A 17812-nucleotide genomic window follows, 5' to 3' on the forward strand; every position below is an offset into this window, starting at 1 on the left:
TCAAGAAAAAGAAGACAGCATATCGAAAGTTCCTGGCACATAAGTCAGTTTGTGCTCTTAGAGAATACAGAGAAAAATGTAAGAAAGTGAAGTGTTGTGTAAAAATAGCTAACAAAAGTCTTGAGATAACTTTGATAAGAACATATTAAATAAATATCAAGAAAGTGCTAAAATATTCTGGAGGCTATTGCAAAAGCTCAGAAATGTAGGAAAAAGTTGTTAAAGGAATCACCAATGATAATGATGACATGGAAACTGAAGATAAAGATATTCTAGATGTCTGTAATAAATACTATGACAGACTGCTTACGATATCTGTATTAATACAATAAAAAACACATAATCACAAAAAAAAGCCATCAAAAACATGAAATGTGGAAAGGAAGCTGGAGTAGATGATATCAGAAATGCTCAAATATGAAGGTATAATATTTTTACAATGGCTACATTGCATAATTAAGAAGACTTGGTCAGAGGGTCTAATTCTGAATGAGCTCTCATAGTATCCATCCATAAAATGGAAATAAAACTAAATGTGAGAATTACACAGGAAATTTCCTACTGAGTGATCCGAGTAAGATTATGCACATATACTTAAGAAAAAAAAATAAGGAAAAAAAGTGGAAGGGAAATACAGAGAAGAACAAGTTCGATTCAGGCCAAATAGAGGTTATCATCAGATCTTTAAGACAAATAGAAAACAAATAGCTGTTCAAAATCCTGCAAGTATGTGGAGTAAATAGGACATTATGTCAAGCAATACAATTCATATGCGAGTTGTAAATCACAAGTCAGAATTACATGGAGATGGTTTGATGTTTAACCACGTGTACGTTATCCCCACTGTTGTGCATCATCTATATGGATCACATTATAATGGAAATTGGTATTAAATCTGATATCAAAATTAGAAATGTTAATCTTAGCTCTTTACTTTATACAGTTGAGGTTGTACTTCTAAATAAATTCAGCACAAGTCTGCAAGATTCCCTAAGTTAACTGAATAACTGCTGTAATAAATTTGGTAGGAAAATAACAATAAAAAGACAAAAACAGTGAAAATATGCAGAAACATTGAAAACATCAACTGCATCTTGAATGGAGAACCTATAGAACAAGTAATTCAGCTATTTAGGCACAATTTTTAGTGAAGATGGTTAAATAAATTTTGAAATAGCAGAATTAGGAAAGCAAGTATTTAATCAATTGGTGAACTGAATAAATTTATATGGAATAAGACAGAAATTAGTCAAAACACTAAACTAGCTGTGCATGAGGCAATGTTCAGACCAATTTTAACTTACTAATCAGAGAGCTGGGTTAGAAATGATCAAACCCTGGAAAACATTGATATGATAGTTTCGAGAAAGATTATAGGATTCAACAAATGGCATCACTAGCAGTACAATATTAAAAATGAGGATATTATTAAAGAACTTGACACTGTTACACTCAGGAATATGTTAGCAGACTAATCCCAGGTTGTATGGCCTCTCAAACAGACTGAGAGAATGTCAGGAATTTGATGATGATTAAAAAATTATTTACAATTTCATACATGCCTTAATGTAATGGGTCTCTCTGAAAAATTTAATAAATCCATCAAGCAGATATCTAATTTAGCAGAAGAGAAAATTAGAGATTGGATCTATTCCTATCTACCAAAAACTTTGTTTTCATATCATTCTGCTATTCATTCTAGAAAAAAATGAAAATCTTTCTTTGCACTATTTGGTTGATTCTTTATTTTTAACTGATTTCCATTCTACTTCCCCAGAATCAGCTTTGCTAATATTGATGAATATCTGAATGAGAAATTTAATACAACTTGGATGCTGATTAGAAATTATAATAAAACTACCTCCAAAAAAAAAAACAGAGTAACAATAAACAAAAGTAAAAAGGAAAGATATATGGTAATAAGTGAACCATATATCTTTAAACCATATGAACCAACAATCCTATTACAAAACAAATGTGATGTTAGAAAAAAAGGAAAGCTACGAGTGGCAAACAACCCTTACAGGATATCAGAATGACTATTTCCTATAACTATAAAAAGCAGACATAAAATATTGAAACATATTCATTCATAAACACTCATTCTGACAGATTATAAAGTATTAATTTAATAAATCAACTACTATTATACCTGGAATCAGCCTTAAGAAAATGCTACATGATGAAGACTTAATAAAAAAAGGTCCAGGAAAAATCAAAATGCTTTTTCTAACTCAGATCAATAGTAGAAGCTCTTTTAAGTTGTATCCAGTAGTACACATTCTAATGATAACAAGACTCATCCCCATGAGAATATCTCTTCCTCAGTAAAAGGTAATGATTCTGAAGATCTGGAAATAAAGACATTTTATCAGAGAAGAAATAAGATTGTAAGAGGTTTAAAAACAGCTGTTGAAACTAACGTTCCTCCAGTTTCCTCATCTTCTAATGATTTTAGTCAGCCAGAACTGTCTGAATTTGAAAATCCTGTTTCAGAGATTTGAGAGAGGCTGATCAATCCAAAAGAAGTCACTCAAATTCTTTTCACAGTTCTCGCAGTGGATCTACATTTAGTCAATATACTTTTAAGTCCCTTGTGAAGTGCTGTAAGAGTTACAAAGTTTGCAAATAAAAATGTGTTTAGAATCATGTATTTTATTTACCTTGGAATGTGTGTGTTTGTTGGGGGTGGTATTGTGTATTTTGAGAATATGAGAATATTTATTCAAGTAAAATACAAACTGCTTTATGTACCTATAAATAGTATATTCATATACAAAAGAATTCAAAATTTGTTTTTCTATGAAGTATGAGAATTACCAAACAAACAAACAAACAAACAAACAAACAAACACACACACACACACACACACACACACACACACACACACACACACAGAATGAAGGGGGAAAAAAAAACACCTAATTTTGAATTTTCTGATAGTCTGAGCATTTCCTATTTCAGTAGCTCAAGTATGTTACTTCAGTTTAGCACTGCAAAGAAAAAAAATAAACGGATAATAATCATAGAAATACAATTTTATTAATACAGATCATTTTAAAATAAAACTTATATTAAAGCCTCAAGGTGTTTATAGAAAAACATGAAAACTAGTAAATGCAAATTGAAAGGAACATAAAAAACATTTGTGAATAAAATCAAATCAATACATAGCGATATAAAATTCACTCTGGAAGTGGAAAACAACAACCAACTGCATTTTTTTAGATATCTTGATAACCAAACAGTGTCAAATTATCCATTTACAGAAAGCCCACGGATACTGGAAGATATCTTCATTATACTTCAAGCCATCACAAGACACAAACTGAGCATTATCCACATGTTGAAATATAGAGCCAAAAAAGTTTATATCAGAAGAAGAGGATACATAGACTGAACTCTCACTAATAGCCAACACATTATCACAAAATGGATATCCTCAAAACATCATCAAAAAATATCTATACAATGACAACCCCAGACAAGAAGAATCCCACTGTCAGCACATTTCTACTGTAGTGATCCCTTTCATCATAATGAAAGGGATCACTACAGTAGAAATTTCTTATCAAATCAAGTCAATTTCTTATCAAATAGCAAGAATACTAAGAGCCTACAACATCAGAGTGGTCTTCAAACCAACCAGCAGCATCAGACAAGTTTTAGGATCCCCAAAAGATAAGGTGCCGTTCTAAAAATATCCAGAAGTATATTACATTCCCTGCTCCTGTGGTCTTGCCTACATCGGACAAACTTCACAAAGTTTAGAAATTAGACAAAAAGAACATATTGGTGATGTAAACCACAACAGAAGCATCTCTTCTGTCTTAGCACATCATTTCTGTACGTCGAACCACACGATAGATTGGCAAAACAGCTCCATGCCATATCTCGATGACGACTACAGACATTGTTTATTCAAGGAAGCCACAATAGTGTCAATAACCGGCGGAAACCTCAACATAAATCAGGGTGTAATTCTAAACAGTTCGTGGAAAAACCTGATCCTCTCTCTCTCAATCAATCTAAACTACAGCTAGCCAGTAATCACATTACACGTTTACAACAAACACGCATGCGTGATAATGAATAAGAACAATAAGTCCTCTCTGTCATGCCAATGTGTAACCTTAGCTACTAGTTGGTTTACAACGTTTTTATGTTCCTTTCAATTTGCATTTACTAGGTTTCATGTCTTTCTATAAACGCCTTGAAAAAGCCAGACAGTCTGCTGGCAAAACTGGTAGGCTTTAATATAAGTTTTATTTTAAAATGGTCTGTATTAATAAAATTGTATTTCTATTATAAAACGACCAAATATGTATAAGTTTAAATAGATAATAATCATATTGTTTTCTCTAAAAGTACTCCTAAACTGTAATTTCTATGTAATATGATTATACTTGTCAGCCTGGTTGGACAAGTAATTAATACATCCACTCTTCAACCAACAGACTGCAGGTTCAAATGTCTCCTGGACACAAATGATTGTGACTGTTTTTTCTCAGTGCAAGACTACTGCCCAACTTAATGGTGGCTTGAAAAAGTTCCATGTTCAGCCTTTAGATTAGGGTTTCTGAATTATGTAAAAAATAAATAAAATAGAAAAAAAATCAGAAAATTAATAAAAAGAAAAAATCCTATCTCACCCACTGTACTAGCATAATACTAATAATACTGCATGGGTAGGAATGACATAAAATGCTAACATCACTTGTTTTTTCTCCCTACACGCACAAATGCAGGACAATTGCTTAACATACACTGAGCATTAAATTCATTCCACCATTTATGCATGGATATGCCTGTTATATTTTCACATACACTTATTTTTGTTTTAATTTTTATTACTCAAAGGGAGTCATGCAGCAATATCTGGCTCATATTCTGAAAATGATTGGTAGTAAATCTCTCTCTCTCTCTCTCTCTCTCTACCTTTATCACTGCCAGAGGACCGGTGCAATTTCTAGATGACATGCACAGATAAAGTGAAATGAATGAACAGCAGATATCTCATGTTTCACACTGAGCAACAAAATGAAATTTTCTGTCTTCTTCAAAGTGAAAGTATGCGAGTTTGATTAATATCAATGTACTAAAGTGAAATCAGTCACTTTTGCAAAAACTGAATGCCAATATGCTAAATTAATTTCATCTGAATCTATAGCATATGTATTAACTTGTTTTCTGTATTTATTTATTTTCCAGTTTGATGAACCTCAAAGCTGTCTTGTGCTTTTTTCATGCCAAAGAAAACTAATACTAGGTACTCCTCTTTAAGGAATGTATTCCTGATAGATGTTTCCAGTCTAATGAAATGATTCAGCACTGAATGATGTTTACAGAAACTTTAAAATAGTTAACCATTTTTTTCAAGATCTTGTACAGACAGCTAGTCAAAGCTATTGGATAGAAATTTGCTGGAATTTTCAGATCCTTGTTTGGCTTGGAAAGGCAATAATAACTGGCCTTTGCCAGGTATCTAGTGAAAAGTTCTGGAAATGTGTGTTCAGAAAAGAGGCAAATTACTTGATTCACAGACAATGGCAGCAGATGCTTAATCATTTGATAATGGGTGTCATCTGGCCATATGGCAGCAGCAGATCGACATTGAAGCAAAGTGGCTTTCAGTCCTTGTAAGTTCCACATCATTTGAAGTGAATGGAATTTGATGTTTTTCTATTTGGCATTTTTTTTTAGGGCCAGAAAGTTGGAGAGTGGAGGGTTAAGAAGATATTACTGATGTTTTAGCAATCTATGAGAATATCTGCATTTTAGATCAGCAGTTGTACCTCAGTTCAGCTCCAGGATCAAAAGCAAGTAGATGGCATATCTGCCCTTCACTTTGCAGATTTTATCCCAGACCACTTTGATGTTGGTTGATCTAGTTATTGAAGATGTATATTATGTGGCATCTAAAAGTCTTTTGGGGTCTGTCATACAAGGGTGGCCTGAAAAGTTCTCAGCCTCGACCATAGATGGCAATATTATTAGCAAGATTTTTTTTTTCCAAGTTGGTACATCTGTCATAAGCATCCATGTGAAATTTGAAAGTCATTCTATCAAGTAGTTTGTTTTATATAGCTGTCTGAAGCAAAAGTGTTGTCTGTATCCCTTGAAAGGGATAAAATTGAGTATCGTGCAGTTATAAAATTATTTGTAAAAATAGGTTTAATGCCAAAAGAAATTCATTTGAAATTGATAAAAGTTTATGGGCTCTTTTTCCCTTCATTTTTGACAATTAAGAAATGAAATTGGCTGCCGAGTTTAAACATGGCCATAGTAGCCTTGAAGATGATCCACATGAAGGATGTCCAAAAAGTGTAACACCAGAAATCATTGATCGAGTGCACGATATGGTATTGGATGACCGGCGAGTCAAAGTGCATGAAATTGCTGAGACTATAGGCACGTTCAAAAGAATGTGTAAGATATATTTTGCATGAAGAATTGCATATGCTTTGCGCAAGATGGATGCCATGCTTGCTCACAACAGATAAAAAACGCACTTGCATGAAAATCTCTGAACAGTGCTTGGAGCATTTTAACAAGAATAAAACTAATTTTGTGCATCGATTTATTACTATGGATGAGACTTGGATTCATCATTATACACCAGAATCCAAACAGCAGTCAAAACAGTGGACAGAGCAAGTTGTTCAGTGCCAAAGAAGGTTCCATCAGCAGGAAAGGTCATGGCATCGGTGTGTTTGGGATGCTAAAGGCATTTTGTTTATTAATTATCTTGAAAAAGGCAATAGCAACAAACACGGAATATTATTCCGATCTTTTAACCAAACTAGATGAAAAAATTCATGAGAAAAGACTCAGTTTGCAGAAAAAAAAAATCATCTTTCATCAGGACAATGCACCTGCCCACAAAGGTGTTTTGGCAATGAGAAAATTAAGGGATCTGCACTATGAACTGTTGGAACATCCACCCTATTCCCCAGATTTGGCTCCCTCTGACTTCTATCTCTTCCCAAAACTAAAACTCTTCCTCACTGGTCAGCGATTTTTCTTCCAATCAAGAGGTGACTGCAGCTGTAGAGGGTATTTTGCAGATCTTACTGAGAACTGCTACAGGGATGGGATAATGTTGAAAATTAAAAATAATTTTGAAATTATAAATTTGTTTTTTCATTGTTAGGCGAACAACTTTTCAGACCACTCTTGTATGTCATGAATATGTAATGCTGGAGCAAGGTTAAAAGCTTGGGGTGTCTGCAGAGGATACCTCAAGCTTTATTCTGCACTTTCTTGGCTGCTGTGCATTCTACCATGGTTACAGAAAAGGGGAAAACTGATCAGATATTTTAGTTATTACAGCGGATGAGGCTTCCATTATATTACTTCTGTTAGATACCAGATGATTGTTGAAGAATTAAAATGATTATTCCCATATGAGTTATCAATTTACTACTTATACAGTGAGAAGAAAAGTGAACAGATTGTTGAGTAAATGGCTATTCAGAGTGGCATATGAAAAAAAAAAAAGTGTTTAAGGAGTATTTATTGTTATTGAGCATATGCTTTACGTTTGTATGTGCACGTACAAAATCACTACTTCACAAAGTGATGCGACTATTTAAATCTTCCATTACAAGTATGGGGGGTGGCAACTACAACAAGAGATCATCAAAGTCATCCTGGAATATATCTGCACTGGGTGGTAAGATGCGCCATACAGAAATAAGAGGTCCTACTGAGCAGTTGACGGGACTACTTCTATGTTAGTACTGAGGGGACTTCATGACATGAGGTATATTTGTCCTCAAGGATAAACTCCTCCAAGGGCTAGTCCATTCCCCATCCTGTCCTTACAAATGATTGTAACATGCCACAATGTAGGATCTTCACTAGGCTTTAAATATGTCTCCTGTAGGTAAAAGCACACTAACTTATACTTCCACGAAGGGTTTCTGAAAAGTAAGGTAGCACATTTTTTTCTCTCTCTTAACAATGGTGAAAGGGAATGAGATAAAACGCGATGGACAGAAAAAAGTTCACATTCAAAAAGACTCCCATTGCAGTGTGGTGCTACTATCACCTCACAGCTAATTCCAGTTGCAAGATGGTGACTACTGTGCAAGTGTGGTCTGAAACAGATGCCCGTGAAGTGTTTTTTTTTTTCTTTTTCCTAGGCAAAAGGGAGCTTCACCAAATGATGTTCACTGTGAACTGGTTGCTGTGTATGGCATAAAGGTGATGTCAAAGAATCAGGTGTGTTTTTAGTGCAATGAATTTAAAACAGGCCATTGGTGACATTGAAGACTGACATCAGGTTGACAGGTCTTCATCGAGCAAGACAGAAGACGACATTTCGCACATTAAGGGTATTGTTCTTGAAGACCAGCGAGTAGTGAAACTGCACAAGTGAGTAAGTCCACTATTTCCAGAACTGTTCACAATGTTCTTGGCTTTCGAAAGGTGTGCTGACAATTGTCAGAAGAGCATGGGGGCGTGTCTGGAGAATCTGTTGCAATATAGTGACAAAGGTGAGGATTTTCTTGCTTGCCTAATCATATACTGTTCCCATTATCCAAAACATCATGCCCATAGTGTTCAGGGATCACCAAGGCATCCTGTTGGCAGACTTCTTGACTAAGGGAGGAACAATCAATGCAGAGCTTTATTGTGCAGATGAAGGATGAAGGACAAACTGAAAGTCAACATTCGATGCAAATGACCAGGACTCCTGACAAGCAGCATGATTTTGGTGCATGACAATGCCACTGAACATGCTGCACACACCATTCGTGAGTGACTGCATTGTAATCATTGAGAAACTATGGGGGACAGCCATGGGTTCTCCAAGTGGAGAACCCTTGGCTGTCCCCTCTATCTGTTTGTAGAATTTTCCTTGCCAAACAAAATAGCCTGAGTTCATGGTGAACTGAAACAGGGCTGAGATATTGGGGGGAAATATGGCTTGGATGAGGTCTAAGGTATCTTTGAGTGGGACCTTGGTGAATACAGAGGAGACATCAAAACTGACCATTATGTCATTGTGTTGGAGTGCAAGGTTTTCTATACTGGCTTTAAAGTGGGCTGAGTTTTTTATGTGTGAAGGTGTGTTACAAGCATCTTGTGTAACACTTTGGCTAATTTGTATATGGGGGAATCAATGTCATCCACAATGGGACATAATGACAGGCACATTTTGTTTATGGATTTTTGGTAAAGAGATAACCTAAGGAGCCTATGGAGTGTTCTGATTGATGTGCTGGTGGGATCATAGTTTATAAGGAGGTAGGTAGAACAATCTAGAAGTAAGGAGGCAAGCTTACCTGAGTAATCTGACTGATTTAAACCACAGTGTCATTTCTCTTATCTGTTTTGGTAATTACTATTTTGTTGTTACTTTTGATTTCTTGCAGAGATTCAAATTCTTTTTTTGATAGGTTGCTTTTTGGTGGTTAAGCCTGGGTGAGTACATTGGCTACATCCAGTCTGATGTTGTTGTCCACATGGTTGGAAAGGCTGTAGATACCTTGTTCTATTTTGATTGTTATTTCTTCTGCTGGAATTTTTTTTAGGTACTAATGTGTAGTTGTGGCCACATGTGAGTGTGCTAATAGCTTTAGGCTTCAGATGAAGGATGATAGGTTTATTACTGTGTCAGAAAGTAGTTGAGACTTAGAAGCTGAGTTTTTTTTGTAGACTTTCATATTTTCTGATGGGCAAACATCACATTCTTTGCAATTCTTTTTCTGCTGAAGCGTTTGCGCCGCTGGAAAGGATCATCCAAATATCAACATTTCTGTGTTGTAGCACGCTCTTTGTCTAACACAAGGATAACTTTGCTAGTGTCAGCCAGGAGAACATGATGGCAGCAATTTGTTCTCATAGAAGAGTGATGGTAGTGCATCTGTAAATGCAGAAAGCCTTCGGTGAAATGAACCAGTGTTTCAATTTCACATAACTCGGGATCACGTTATTATCCTGGCAGCATTTCAAAAAAGGCTAAGCTATTAAGTTGTCTGAATATCTTCAACTTCAGCTTGCCATATTGACAGGCCATGCACGCGATGGAATCTCCATGGATGATAGTAATTCTTGTAGAAAGGTTTATAACTCATAAATTTTTTAGGAAATAGCAACGTATATTAAAAGATTAATTATAAAAAACTTCAATTAATTCTTTCCTATATTTTGGAAATGTTATATGGCCATCATCAGGGATCACAAAAAAACAATGATTAGGCACTAACACTGGGCAAATGAGGCTGAAGACAGGCAACAGAAGTCGAGCCTAGAGTTCTAAATGGTGTCCCCCAAGTGGGCTAAATTGGGTAGTCTTGGCTGTTGAGCTGACGATCTTATAAATGTATTCTTACCAAATTTGGAGTAGTCTCATGCACCTAAATTTGTTGAGGTTTGGTAAATTTTTCAGGGATGAGACAGACTCGAGGAATAGGCTTTCATATTTATATTAACAGTAGTGTAATAAAGTGACCTTCTTCCAGTGGTGGGTGTCCAAAGCACGATCAAGAAGTACTGAGTGGCTGTAATGAGTGTGATAATAATAATAATAAAAATCCATAAACAAAATGTGCCATTACATTCCAATAGCACTGATTCACCCACATACAAATTTTATTATTATTATTATTACTTGACACCTCCGGGAGTCCAAGGACTCATCGAGGGAAGGCACCTACTCTACAGTTCTGTCTCCACCACTCAATTCACCAACTACAACGAGCCGCAACTACACCAACGCCATCTACCGCCAACCACTACCACTACTATTTTCACAGACAAATCACAAACATCCATGCCCACGGTGGGATTCGAACCCACAGCCTTTTGGATGGAGAGTGGATACGCTAACCACTTGGCTAACCAGGCTGGCAAATTAGTCAAACATTTAGCCAAAGTGCTTACACAATACTGGCAATACACCTTCACACATAAAAAACTCAGCCCACTTTAGAGCCAGTATAGAAAACCTCACACTAATATACACTGACATGATGGTCAGTTTTGATGTCTTCTCTGTATTCACTAATGTCCCACTCAAAGATACCTTAGACTTCATCCAAGCCATATTTCCTTCCGATATTTCAGCCCGCCATGAACTCAAGCTATTTCATTTGGCAAGGAAAAGTTTACAAACAGGTAAAGGGGATGGGACAGCCATGGGTTCTCCATTTTCTTCACCCCTGGTCAACTTCTTCATGGAGACCTTTGAAGGAAAAGCCTTAAACTCTACCTCACATAAACTCCATCTGGTTATGCTATGTAGATGATGTGTTCACCATTTGGCCACAAGGCCAACATACACTACAATTTCCTAACACATATAAACAATCAACACATCAGGATCCAGTTTACCTTGGAAAAGGTAAACAACAGTTTCTCATTCCTAGACACTCTGAGGACATGCTAACCTGATGGATTCCTAGCATTCTCTGTTTACAGAAAACCTACACATACAGGCAGATACATTCACAAGCAATCACCTTCCCGCCTCCCAACAGTATGAGATTATAAAAACTCTATATGACAGGTCAAAATTAATCAGTTCTGATAACATAATCACTGATGTTCAGTTATGTTTGCTTGTGCCTTTATTCCATTTTTAAATTTATATAATGATGCTCTTGATACTTATGCACAAATTTTATATCAATAGAGATTTCATAAGTGTACATCATCATGGGTCATGGCAGCTAATATGCAGCAGTATTGTCACACTGAGATTTCTATTTTAAGATAAATCCAACTGCTAATTCTTCCACATTGCACTAAGAAAGACACAGCTTGCTTATTAATAGTCCTCTATCTTCTATAGCCAACTGTTCTTACAGAGGATTAATCTGTTGTTATTCCCTATTAAATTTTTCAATTAAGAATATTTTCCAGCAGTTGCAGAGTGTAGAATGACTGTCCTATTAAAAGATACCTGTCCATTAAAAATGACAGAATTCCTATCACAGTTACCAAGGATAAATTCTGCCTTGAACCCATGGTGAGAATGCTTATTAAAATCAGTACAAAATATTATTTTCACTAATTCACATGTTCTGATTACCATCTTACAAATCATTACACAAAAACTTAATGTAAACATTGTTCCTGTTTTGCTGTACAACAATCAGTAACACATCCTGATATTATCTCAGCAGCTATATACCTTATGAGAGAAACAAAGTCTATATCAGTGATTGTACCTTAAATACCAAAAACTATTATCAATTCAGTATCAAAAGAAATCAAAGTATGTTCATGTGATAAAAAAAAAGCAATAATTTAATAAAATTGTACTCACTTTAGAAATGATTCAACAAACAAACGCTGGTTGTGCTCATTAATCCTACTTTTTACTTTATTAGTATATTCCTGCAATACCTTATCCTTATCTTCTGCAACTTCCATTTGCTATATTTAAATAATAATTTCAAAATAAGAAAGCATACTGAGGGTTATCACAATTTTATACATAAAATTTAAGTATACATCAAAGTAGAGAAATAATTGACCAGCAATTTAAAAAATAGGAACTTGCTGGTTTAATCATATTATCTATATATAATTTGTCCTTAATGTTCAAGATAGAGTTAGAGCATCTTTTCAAGATCCCAGTCAGTTTCTTATATAACAGTAGTATAAATGTTACTTATGAAGTCAAAACACGGGATGAGACTGCAAGCAGAATTTTGGGAATAAAAAATGGACAATATGTCCAATCACCTCATGAGATAAAGGTCATCTTTGGATATATTTGCACCAGGTGATTGATATATGCAGTGTACTGTAATAAGAATTCCTACTGAGAGGTAGGTGGCAAGTACCTTATTCTGATATTAAGTCACACATGATGGCAGGTCCTCCATGAACAGGTCCATCCACAATGTCGTCCTTACTAATGGCAGTGACATAAAACAAGACTCTCACTAGGTTTCAGATACATCTATTTCCTGCAGGAAAAGGCACTCTGGCTTATGCTTCTGTAAGCAGACCCTGATGTTCTGCCAGAATTCACAACACTTTTCATTGTAGGAATCTTTTCATTATTTGTGTCTTGTGGAGACAACACTTCCAGTTTTCATTTACTGCATTTCAGTTTTGCATTCCTTTGTGAATAACAGAGGTACCCAATTTTCTTACAGTTTTTTTTTTTTTTTTTCTTTTTTTTACCATTTATGTTTAAGTACTTTAATGGTATTCATTTGCGATGTGTTTATGGAGTGAATTAGATTCCTTGATCTGCTCTAATGAAAAGTAGATTAACACATTATAATGTTTAAGGATACTGTAACTATAGAAGGTGGAAAAGTGATATGAATTAATGCCCTCCTTCAAAATTAAAAGAAACAAATTGAAGCAGGATATAAAACTCATATGACCTGTTACTTTCTCAGCATGAGTGTGTTTCCCACTGGGTGTTATAACAAACTTCATTTTCACTTCCTTAAAATTGAATATGCTACTCTCTTCCCTGGATCTCTTCCTCATCCTTTCACCTTTCACATACTCAGGAGTAAGATGAATTCTTCCTTGCAATTGGCTCATGGAGATGTTTAACGTGGGTACTTCTTCACAAGTCACATCAGAGATGGCAGAGCCAAGACAGGCAGTTTGAATATGGCCATATCTGTGACATTTGAAGTATCTCAAATGACTCAGAATGTGGATCCTAGCAGTTCAAATAGCTTTCTTTCACAGATGTTGGAGGTTTAATAGTGTTAAATGTAATGATATTCTTGGTTGGTAAAAATATTACCATCCCTAAGTATCAGGATCCATATCAGGTTGTCAGTCAGGGGAATTCCCCTGACTGATGATGCACGAAGGAGTTGTTCTGAATGTTTCTGAGAAATTTATTTTAACAATGGAATTCTGTGAGTAGACAAGAATAAAATACAAAAAATTGAAAACTCACATAGAGTTTATTGGTAATGGAAAACAAGTAATGTTTATTTGTAAAATTTTCCCCTATGATTCAGGAGCATCTTCAATGCAAAAATGAAACAGTAATTTAAACAATAACTGAAAATTCTAAAAGTGCCACGTTTGTAAAAGTCTGCTCTGAATGAGTTTTTATTGCAACTTAGTTTATAAGGCTTGTCTTTTTTATATGTACAGTAAAACTCCGTTTTTACGTTCCCGCAATTTACGTCATTTTCCGTTGGTCCCGTCTTAAGGCCTATCTTACGATATATTGTTTTCCCGCCATTAACAACTTGATGTGGACGTTATTTCTCGTGATTTGCATTTTTTTTGCGGGTGGCAATACTGATTTTCGAATCGATTTCCTCTCATTCAAATCGATTTCTGCAGAAATCTGCGCATTTCTGTTCCCAGATGGCATTGCTTTCGACTGTAGTTTTGTTCCGCTATCACGGTGACGTGCACGTTTGTAGCAGTGATGTAGTGATGAGCGATACCATGATTTTTCAATCACAGTACGAATTGATATTGCAGAATTTCTGCTACGTAATTTAGCGTGTGAAAGTTGCTTTCAAGTTGCAGCGGTGGATGATCCATGTTAGTAACATGGAGAAAAAAAAAGACAGAAAGTGTATTTTGGTAGAAGAAAAGATGGCAATTCTGCGAGGTGTAGATTGGCATGCTGGAACACGTGTGCATTTAGCAAAAGATCTTAGATTCTCCATGTCCACTTTGAACACAATAGTAAAAAACAGGTCAAGCATTGAACTCAATGCAAAGCAATCTGGCGCTATGTCAAAAAAAAAAAAAATATATATATATATATATATATCCGGACATCAACATACGATGAATTGGATAAACTTGTGGTGGAGTGTTTTTTTTTCTACGAGAGCATTGGGTATTCCAGTCGATGGTACTATACTCTGAGCAAAAGCCCTCGAATTTGCTGTGAGGTTGGGGATTAATGGTTTTACTGCATCAAATGGATGGATTGATCGTTTCAAGACTAGTCACAATATTGTGTATAATCAAGTGTGTGGAGAAAGTAATAGTGTTGCAGGGGAAACTGTAAACCAGTGGAAACATGAACCAAAGACTATTATTCAGGACTATGAATGAACCGAAAAATATTTTCAATGTTGATGAAACTGGGTTCTTTTATAACATTCTGCAAAGTAAAACATTGTTTTAAAGGAGAGAAGCGTCACGGTGGAAAACTCAGCAAGCAGAGGGTAACTATTTTACTCATGGTCAATGCTGATGGATCAGAAAAATTATCTCCACTGGTAATTGGTAAATTTAAAAAGCCAAGGTGTTTTAAGAACATGAAAAATCTGCCTACTAAGTATGATGCCAACAGCATCTTCACATCCACCATGCATGCTCTGGATGCTAAAATGGGGACAAATCACACCAAAATACTACTACTGCTAGACAAATGTCCTGCACACCCTAAAGATCTGCAGCTCAGAAACATTAGATTAGTATTCTTTCCTCCTAATTGTACAAGTGAGCTTCATCCATTAGATTTGGGCATCATCCATGCATTTAAAGAAATATAGAAAAATGCTTATTGAAAAAGCTGTGTTTATGCATGATAATCGTATGGACCCAAAACAAATCACCATATCAACCATGCATTATGTGGCCAAAGCATGGTTGCATGTTACTCCTGAAACCATTTCCAACTGTTTCCGGAAGGCAGGAGTTTGTGGAAGAGGAGGAACAACTACAGGAGGAAGAAGAAGATATGTCAGAGCCCAACAACTGGTATGTGATGGATGAGGCTTCCTCATTTCAAGACTATGTAGATGCTGGTGTGATCACATCAATGGTACCAGGTGTAGAAGACATCCTTTCCAACCACCTTAATGAAGAAGAGGAGGAAGAAGTCGTTGAAGAAGAAGACTGTGATCAAGAACCTACCGTCCCTACAAAGTAAAGAAGCAATGATAGCTATCTCTGTTTTGAGGCAGTATATTGCAAGTGCATCAGGATACAATGGGGCATTTAATGCCTTATACACTATGGAGAGGCAGGTGGAATTTATAAGAGTGCAGAAAAAGCAAAAACAATCAACAATTAAAGATTTTTTTAAATAGATAAATGTAAGTAATTGTAAATTCATTTATTTTCAGTTATTAAATTTTGTAATCTAGTATGCAGAGTCACATACTAGCAGTAAGTCATCTTTTAGCCTTTTTTTTTAATGTTTTTTTACATTTCCTGCTATTTACACTTTTTTCCATCAGTCCCCTGGAAAGTGTAAAAAAAAGGGTTTTACTGTGTGTGTGTGTGTGTGTGTGTGTGTGTGTGTGTGTGTGTGTGTGGAGAGAGAGAGAGAGCGAGGAAGCTTGTCTTTAGGAGATGATAGAAAAGTGGAAATTTTTCTGACAGGATGAAAGGCAAAATGTTCAGCAGTTTTAAAATTTTCACTATACATTCAAAAATTCTTTGCATATAAGGGAGAGGAATATAAGTTATTTCCTCTTGAGCAGAAGCAGCAGGAATCCTATAAATGCTAGACACTTTCTGATGAAGACATTAAAGCCATTTGATTAAAAACTAGGAATATCAAGACCTTATTACATCATGCCCATTCTTTGTGTTCTTCAGACAAACTTCTATAGAAAGAACGACAATATATTAAGTCAACATTTTAAAAAGCCTCTTTTATCAAATGGCTTTTTAAAAGCTTCTAGTAAATTAAATCAGAAGATAAATATTTCATACTAAAGAGAGGGAGAATTCAGCATCAGAGAGCTTTACACCCGCTATGGAACCACACATGGAGTAACTGTTTGGAGAATGTAAAGGTAAAAAAAAAAAAAGACTCGGGAAAAGTAAAACAAAGAATACAGGGAGTATATATAAAAGAGAGAGAGGGGGGGGGAATAAAAAAAGGCTAATGCTATCATTGGATGATCTCCTCCACCACAAGCAGGTGTCCTATGTGAAGTGGGGTAAGGAAGAGTCAGGATAATGAGATAATGCGAGTATGATAGTCTCACAGTAATGCAGTCTGTAAATGAGTTATCAATACTGTCACCAGTTGGTGAGAGTAATCATGAGGTAATGACTTGGAACGTAGTTCAGCAAGGTCACGTTTCATTCAAAAAAAGTGATGTATGTGGAATTATAAGGAAGGTGATTATGGAAAGCACTGTAGTCAACTTACATTAATACCAACAGATGATGATGATGAGCTCCAAGGAAAAGAAGTTTATTCAGCACAGGATTTTTTTTTTTTTTAATGTGCATCTACTACTTGTTGGTGGGCTAAATGTTAGATAACCCAATTCAAGCTACTTCGGGATTTTAATAAGCAGAGTGGTTACAAACTTTGAGTTCACAGTGGGATTTGCACTCAACAGTAGAATGTTGGGTTGGAGGGTGGTGACACTATCCACTTAGCCAACAAAATCTAAGGACAGATCTGAAATATGCAATATGCATTACACAACTGTAGACTAATACAGGTGAATAAAGTAGAATTGAAGGATAAACAGTAAAATTAGGCTATCAGCGTAAAAAAAAAAAAAAAAAAAATTATGGAAAAAATATAGCAGGCAACGACCACATGTATGCTAGAAAACTGACTACATAATAAGGAAAGAAAAATGAAATATGAGAGAAGACTGATTCAGGTCAAAGGAAATCAAGTTCTGCTGTATGGTAATCAAGAGGAGAAATTATTATGTGGCAAAGTTACCACTGCAGCAGTTGTAATGGAATTACTGGGTAGGTGTAAGAAGTGGAAGCATCAACAAAAGTTATGCTGAGAGAAATGTTTCCAATTATAGACCACTCTATATATGTATGTAGTTGTGGTTAAGGTAATGGAAAGATTTGTTAGAACAGAGGATTGGGTTGACATGCATAGGACTCTATGATAGCATCAGCTTT

General features: G+C 35.5%; 1 protein-coding gene across 1 annotated transcript in view; it reads right to left on the minus strand.

Annotated features, from left to right (window-relative positions):
* Nucleotides 1-17812, minus strand: part of LOC150100952 (uncharacterized protein ZK1073.1-like) — a 355092-nt gene that overhangs the window by 76447 nt on the left and 260833 nt on the right. The window contains exon 9 of the mRNA XM_090401442.1: nt 12282-12391. Within this exon, the coding sequence (XP_090257568.1) occupies nt 12282-12391 (110 nt within the window). The remainder of the gene's footprint in view (nt 1-12281; nt 12392-17812) is intronic.

The sequence above is a fragment of the Typopeltis vanoorti genome, chromosome 12 (genome assembly GCF_054136105.1).
Source record: "Typopeltis vanoorti isolate ZY-2024b chromosome 12, IOZ_Tvanoo_1.0, whole genome shotgun sequence".
Taxonomy (NCBI): Eukaryota; Metazoa; Arthropoda; class Arachnida; order Uropygi; family Thelyphonidae; genus Typopeltis; species Typopeltis vanoorti.